General features: G+C 41.3%; 1 protein-coding gene across 2 annotated transcripts; it reads left to right on the forward strand.

The window, feature by feature from the left end:
* The first annotated feature begins 1,533 nt into the window (after positions 1–1,533).
* npas4l (neuronal PAS domain protein 4 like) lies at positions 1,534–7,028 on the forward strand. Of its 2 annotated transcripts, XM_010789483.1 has the most exons (10): positions 1,534–1,601; positions 1,723–1,829; positions 2,883–3,046; positions 3,228–3,373; positions 3,459–3,558; positions 3,807–4,071; positions 4,169–4,278; positions 4,679–4,814; positions 4,913–6,141; positions 6,249–7,028. In XM_010789483.1, the coding sequence occupies exons 2-10, from the start codon at positions 1,729–1,731 to the stop codon at positions 6,275–6,277; spliced, it is 2,280 nt and encodes a 759-aa protein (XP_010787785.1). In that variant the 5' UTR covers positions 1,534–1,601; positions 1,723–1,728; the 3' UTR covers positions 6,278–7,028. The 2 variants fall into 2 exon arrangements, with proteins under 2 accessions (XP_010787785.1, XP_010787786.1); XM_010789484.1 differs by lacking the exon at positions 1,534–1,601 and having other exon boundaries at positions 1,765–1,829; positions 2,465–3,046.
* The last annotated feature ends 723 nt before the right edge of the window (positions 7,029–7,751 follow it).

Below are 7,751 nucleotides of genomic sequence, written 5' to 3' on the forward strand. Positions count from 1 at the left end.
TTTCAAAACAAAGCTGCCAACTGGGGTGGCATCTGGGGTGGCAAGGCATTTTTCTGAGGTGGCAGCTGCCACCCCGTGCCACCCCGTAGAACCGCCACTGCCCCTATAGACTGTTTTCTCAAAATGTGGTTGTTTCTGATACACTGAGAATATAAGAAGTGATCACACACACCACACTCTCTTGTTTCATTCTAATCTGTTTTCTGGAGGTTTTTACTAAGGGGTTTGTTCATATATCATAGCCTGATACAAACCTTATTTCATGTGAACAAACAAAAAAAATCCTCTTAAACCATGCTTTATCCGGACATGTATGCAAATGAGTAAATGCGTAATAAGACAAAGTCTTGTTTGCAAATGAGTGTACTTGAAGAATTAAGTAAGCATTTAAAAGTTTGTAAAGCATGTCAGGTTTTAGATCTCTGAGATGCCTTAATTAGACCAACAACAACACATTTCCCCTCTAAACTTCTGGTTTCATGTAGGCTACTGTTACAATGTGAAATATTTTACACACACAAACCAAATATTGGACGGAGAAATATAAAAAAAATTGGACAATGTTGTTTTACATTCTCCTCTCATTAATCATCCAACGCCCACTCAGATGTATCTTGAGACCCTTTTGGCTCCGACCCCTAGGTTGAAAACCAATGAGGTATAAAAACTGAATATAGAGTCCTCAAGCTGCTAACAAATTCATCCATTAACAATCATATTGCATTGTGGGCATTATAGCATACACATGGTGTCATTTGTATGCAAAAAATATTTTAAATTCTTGAATTGTACTTTTAATGGAGCATTTTCAAAGTGTAAAGGCTGTTTTGAAAACATTTTCAAACAGCGTTTTATGAATTAGTCCCACTGTGTCAGGTTTTATGTTAGCTGAAATAACGTTTAATGCCTTCTGTTGCAATACGAATAAACGATATTTGTGGGTTTATCTGTTGCCACTTTATTTTGTTTTTTTCAGAATCTCTAAATAACCCCACCCCCTATTAATGTTTGTTATTTTGAGAAATGAAAAAGTTATTGTGGAGAAGCAAGCTATCCGCTATTAAAAGGTGACGACAGATAAACTAATGAATATGTAATACCTACTATAGCCTACAACTTGTAGAATACGACTCTGACTGTTTATCTGGAAAACGCCCAACTTTTCTCAATAAACGAAACTGCCTTTTTTTTCTTCTGAGAATCAGAGCAAGTTGATCACTCAATTAATATTATATCACTCATTACCTGGCCTATATATAACACCTATTCTACTCATTACGCGCCAACACGAGCACACAGTGGCAATATTTCACCATCTACGCACGTGCAACATCACGTTTATAATTCCTAATTAATGACTAGCTTTAATGAGGTGGGCTACTGCGTCCCATCTAACGGGTTATTTATAGCACTCACTTCACTAAATATAACCCTCCTCGATCGTTTGTCACCGCGTCACAACCATAGGTCACAACAAGCAATATTACCCCGGTGTGTGGTTATTTTCCTCTGCCAGGCTGGATGGTTGGTCGGGTTTGGGGCTATAAATGGAGGGACGCGCACGATGACTCGACACTCATCCTCCATACCTGAGCCTGCAGGTAAGATGTTATCCTTGGTCAGCATTATTTTATCAGCTTTTACTTAAAGTGTGTGTTTCTTTATGGATAATCTCCAAATAAAATGTACATGTTTTAACTTTTTGTATGTGTTTACCCTCAGTTTAAAATGACTATTTGGTGCAACGCGTGCAGATGTCATGTCACTTCCCCGTGCACCTCTCATCCTCAGCACGCGGATCAGCGCAGCTCCTTCTGCAGGAGGTTCAGGTCAGTGACTCTCCTCCTCCCCCTCTTTCTTTATCCAACACTTTCTCTGTGCTCCACGTCCTCTAGTGGCTAAAATCGAGACATGGCTGTTAGGAAAATTAAGACCCTGCTGCTGCCTGCTGCGCGTGCACCGCGGGGAGCATTTAATCCCGTTTTCTCCTGTCTGCAGACTGGTTACTTTTAATGTGATGCAAAGTAATGCAACAAGATGATGCTGTTAGTGCATTTGAATCCCAATGGGTTGGATAAGGTAAGAATGCAGAATCAGCCTGGAGAACACCACCAGCATTGATAAATCACCTCGTAATAGATTTATTGTATTGCTTTTGTCTATTTGTAACTTTTTGTTATTTGTTAAGTTTACCTCAAAGTATAAACATGTGCAAATGACTCTAAAATGAACAATTGCGTGGAATACAAATACAAAATATCAATAACATTTTAATAAAGGATTTCTAGAATTAAACTGGGATTTAAAAACGTGCTTGTGAATTTAATTGGGGTTTTATAATCCCTACTTTAAATCTATCTATCTATCTCTCAAACAAGTATCTCAAGTATCTTTCAAACAAAATCCAAATGAGGCTATCAATGACATCATTTTGTTTGATCATTATTATTATTATTATTATTAGGGTGCTGGGAGACAAACTGATTGGATTCCATCTGTGGCGTTTCTGTGTGTTTATGACGCCCGCTCTGAGGACACCCACTCTCTGAGGCAGTGAAGGCAGCACTGAAGCCCAGCCTCTCTTTTGTGTGCGACGCCCACGCTGAGGTCTGGCAGCTATAAAAGCCCCAGGCTCTCTCTGGATGGACCCAGACAGATACTGATCCCACAGACACACTCGACTGAGACACAGCAGCAGTTTCCATAGGAACCCCTGAGGAAGAGACACCAAGCTCAATAACTTTTGATTTGCTTTTCTCTTTGGGGAGACAGTTTTTTATGAAATGCAAGTTTGGCAGTAGAATAAACTTTGGCTCCTCAGCTTTAGTTTTCCTCAGTTTCTCTTCACACCTCTGACCTCAGTGAACCATGGTCCCTCACAGATCCACCAAAGGAGCGTCCAAAGCCCGACGGGACCAAATCAATCATGAGATCAGGAACATGCGCGCTCTGCTGCCCATCACCCAGGAGGACCAGGAGCGTCTCTCCTACTTACACTCCATGGCCGCCATCTGTGCCTACATCCGGAAGTCTGTTCTCCTCCAGGGTGAGTTTTCACACTTCAGTCATTCTTTTATGTCTTTAAGCCTCTTCATCTGCATTCAGCCTGCGTCGCTGTCAAAGTAAAAGTTTGCAGTGCTGCAGGGACCATTTCAAAGATAATCTGTGACAACCTGAAGAGATGCATGGAGTGTATCCAAGGCTGAACTCACTCCTCTCTCCCTCAGGACTCCCAGCTGGAGTGAGATCACACTGCTCGGTGCCACACGAGGCCTTCCTTCCAGCTATGCACGGCTTCATCCTGGTCACTACTGCAAAGGGGAGTCTGGTCTACGTGTCACAAAATGCATCTGAATATCTCGGTTTTTCAATGGTAAGTCAATTCGGACATCTTTTGATACTTTAGTTGAATCTATATTTCTTTGTGTTGTATCTAATGGTGAAAACTTTTTTTTCAGATAGATGTGCTCCAAGGAGACACTTTGTATGACATGGTTGAATCCTCTGACATTCATGTTGTTAAATCTAACCTGGACATTGACAGCAACTCATCCACAGGTAACTTTTAAGGCTTTGATATGTTTTCTTCAGTATTGATTTTTTTTAATGTCTAAACACACTGCTGCTTCTGTAACGAAATAATTTACCAAATTGGGATCAATAAAGTATCTATCTATCTATCTATCTATCTATCTATCTATCTATCTAATTCTTTTCTTGCCAAATTTCCTCCAAATGCTTGGGGATGTTTAATCATTTAATTCTGGTACAATCTCTAAAAATCCTTTCCTTGCATCTTTCTTCAGAGAGGAGCTTTATATGTTGTATGCAAACCTCCAAGGCCTTCAAGCTGCAGCAGGGCAGCTGCTGCTCCATGCTGGTGAGAGGGAGCTTCCAGTCTGTCCCTCAGCCTTACCCTTCCTCCTCTTCAGCCTGTCCCACCAGCCAGCCTCTGTTTGTGGCCCTCTGCACCCCAACCGTCGACCGCCTAAAGAGCTGTGACTCCAGCTTCTGTCAGAGCTTCAACAGTGTGCACAGACTGGATATGACTTTCACTCAGCTGTCAGACAGGTACAGTACATTCACAGATCCCCCTTTAAACAGATATACAATGTAAATGTTATAGTATTAGTGACTAACAAACATTTTCCGTGCTTTTGTTTTTCAGTGTTCTGTATTTTTTGGGGTATTCAGCAGAAGAAATGATCAGTCGATCGTGGTACAGCCTCATCCACCCTGAAGATGTTTTTTCGAGCGCAGCTTGTCATAAAAGTTTAAGTAAGTTTACAGAAAAAAACACTTTAACCATATTTAAAATATGTTTGCAGAACAGGTCAAACTCATCTGAATGTACACACAGCAAGCATACAGTAGTATTCACTTCTTCCTACTCCCTTTTCGAACATAAAATACTCTATATTGTTGTTATTGAGAGTTTGCTGTATATGTTGCTGGTGTTCATGTTAGCTTTCTTACAAACCTATATTGAAACATATACATATATATTAATCGAAGAAGGTTTGAATGAATGAGCATAGAAATGGCATTGTTAGTGTCTCCAATTTCTTAAGTTTTGTGTAATAAGAAATGTAAAGATATAGCTCTAATTTCTTTGTGTGCTTGTCCAATTTAGTGTGCTTGATAATAACCAAAATGTTCTCTTTCCTATTTCCTTCAGTGCAGGCAGACGAGGGCTTCCAGGTAGAGGTGGTGCTCAGACTCCAGTGCAAGGATCTGTCCTGGACCTGGATCTACATCCAAGCTAACAAGGACTCTGAGAGCCAGACTGTGAGCTGCACAAACTTCATCATCAGGTATGACAAACTTACATTTTTCAGCACAACTGAGATGATGTTGGATGAAAATGTTTATAATTCAACAACCAACCTAATACATTGCTTTGCTCTTGTAGTGAAACAGAGGCCAGATTTCTTCAGGAGAAAATCCGCAGTGATGCCTTCAGGCCCTCCTCCCAGCAGGCGCCCCACGCTCAGAGCCCCAATCCAAAATGCTTTAAAAGGCAGAGGACGTCTAACAGCCAAAGTGAGGAGCCAGGTGCTAAAGTGAGGAGGGAGTCAGAGGAAGACGTTTACTATGTGGCGTGCACTTACTCCCAAGGCTCCCCTGTTCCCCTGGGTGACAGTCCTTCTCTCTACACCCCCCCCTACAGCCCGGCCTCCTCCGGCTCCCCGCTGCAGCAGGAGGAGCTCAGCCGTGACCTCCTGATGGATGTGCATGGATACTCAGATCAGCTGCTTTCCTCCCCTGAGTGCTCTCCCTCCTATTATTCCTACCCAGAGTCACAGCTCACCTGTCACCAATCCCCCACCGACTCCCTCCCAGCATCCACTGAACACACCTTCGACCAGGCAGCCTTCGGCGCTCGCTCCCCGCTCCCCTCCTCGTCTCCCACCTATGATTACCAAGCGTGTTCGGCCGAGGCTCGATTAGTTCCAGACTGCCTGTCTGTGTCGGACATGTGTGAAGGCTCAGTGGACTGTGCTCTACATCAAGATGACTTTTGCCTCCTCGAGCAGCCACAGGGGGGCGGCATGGTCCAGGTGCATCATGTCCCTCAACATGTGTTGCCCACACATTCTGGCCTTCTCACCCCCAACCAGTCTCCCACGTCCACAGAGCCTAACCATTACAATGAGAGGGAGCAGGAAGAGATCAGTATTCTGGCTCAGCAGATTTCTTCCTTAGCCAGCAGCTTTTCCATGTATCAAAGCCCGAACCCTCTTCAAATTGTGGCTCAACCTTCAGTTGCTGACACCCTGCCCTCCTCCTGCGACTGGCACTGTACTCTCCCCTCAGACATTCCTCTGAAGCGCGAGATGGTCCTGGATGTCGCCGTGTTTGACAGCATCTTAAAAGACCTGGACATGGTCCCAACAAAAAGCACCACGTCTGGCCCTGGGGTTGTCCCGTACAACTACCAGCAGGGCCTGTTGCATTGCAGGAGTGAGCCCCATCAGCTGGTGCAGGGGCCCCTCTGTGTCTCCTCAAATATCGCAGAGGACCCCCTGCCTGCAGAGCAGTTCGCTGCCATGGATCCCTACAGTTTGCAGTTGGGACGCCATGACCAACACACTGGGTTGCATCAACTCAATCACTATATGCAGAGTGCACTTCAGCAAGGTGATTTATACCTACAATACAGCAGTTAAATAATGATTTACTCTGATTTATTAACCTTACAGATATTGAAATTACAATGAACTAATATTATTTCTGTCTTTTTTCAGATGGACTTACTGAGGAAAACCTGTACTGAAATAAGTCTGTGACTTACTGCACTACCACTTGTATGACATATTGTCAGGGCTGGATTCGAAGATGAATGCGACGGAAGACATTTAAAGGACATCTTTGCTGGGACACTGTTTCCTCAAAGGACTACTTTCTGAATTTAGAAAAGCGTCTGAAGTAGATCATGCGCTTTTCAACACTGCAGCTTTGTCTTCATTTCTCCACATTGCTGTCGACTGTGTTTTATGTTGTGCTGATGTCTCACATTTTATAAGAAAGGTACTTTTTAATAATGTGTCTGACAACGCTTACACGCTGAAATGGAGGTATATATATATATATTTTTTTCCTTCTAATGCTGAGTGACCACAGTTTACTATCGAGCACTTTATCAATGTCATTGCCAAATGAATTTTATAAATATGAAGGCATGCTGATTTAAAGGACTATATATATTATTGATTGGAGTTAGGTGCCTTCAAATCTGTAGCTTGATGACTATGACATTAATGCTTTTATGCTGTTAAGAATACATAAAAAAAGATAATGATGATTTTTTACGTATTACACCTACCTCAATGGTACATCTAAACACAATCCAAGTGTGAATTTCATTATTAGATTATATTTATTTTGACAACATTTTTACTCTCGCTTAATAGTTTTGAGATGTTTTTTATTCATTCCACTGATGTTTTTTCACGGCACTGGTACACCGTGTTATTACGGCAATTTGCTTGAAATGTGTAATGTAAATAAAACAAATGAAAAATTAATATGCGTTGTGTGATATGATGATGAGGGTATTTGAATAATCTTCGTCTACATAAACTAATTTCAATGAATGATAAGCATAACTCGTTACTTTAACAGTAAAGCAGCCACTAGACTAATATAACACAATACCACATGTATATACAGTTAGGGCCAGGATGAACCATTTTAATAAAATGAGACAGTGAAATAATTGAAAGCACATTTAAAAAGAAACTGATTAATTTGGCTATTTGTGGATATTGCAACAAGTTGTAAAAAATAGTATTTTTGAGATAATACAGTAGTTTCTAATAGAGAGTATGTGAGCCCAATATTAACTTTCTCTTTATAAAAGTTTTGGGATTTGGAGGGATATCTGCCTTTTTGATTGTTAAATGCCACTTAGTTTTCCCTTGCTGAAAATAGCTGCCTGCTGGATTATGATAACACTGTTATATGAGGCTGGTCCTAGTAAACCAGTAAAACCAGGCTGTAAAGCCAAATAAATGACCTGAAAAAATGCCAAGAAACTCCTCAGAGCTTCAGAGAAAAACATATTTCATATAAGTTCCACCATGAGACATTCTTAAAACAGACATATTGGTTGTTGCAGCTTAAGTACAACATATGTGTACAATTTAATACTGTTTTGTGGACTGGCAGTAAATACAGCAGGATTAGGAGTCTTTCCACTACAAAGGTACTTCAAACAGTTATATATAACAAATGGGCCTACTATATTT

This window comes from Notothenia coriiceps, unplaced genomic scaffold (genome assembly GCF_000735185.1).
Source record: "Notothenia coriiceps isolate Sejong01 unplaced genomic scaffold, NC01 NC01_scaffold00032942, whole genome shotgun sequence".
NCBI classification, from domain to species: Eukaryota; Metazoa; Chordata; class Actinopteri; order Perciformes; family Nototheniidae; genus Notothenia; species Notothenia coriiceps.

What these genes read in the sequence shown, in the direction of transcription:
- npas4l (XM_010789483.1), top strand. Translation starts at nt 1,729, where the DNA reads ATGACTATTTGGTGCAACGCGTGCAGATGTCATGTCACTTCCCCGTGC. An exon ending in GAAGTCTGTTCTCCTCCAGG is followed by an intron (nt 3,047 to 3,227) that starts GTGAGTTTTCAC and finishes TCTCTCCCTCAG; the next exon opens with GACTCCCAGCTGGAGTGAGA. An exon ending in GCAGAGTGCACTTCAGCAAG is followed by an intron (nt 6,142 to 6,248) that starts GTGATTTATACC and finishes GTCTTTTTTCAG; the next exon opens with ATGGACTTACTGAGGAAAAC.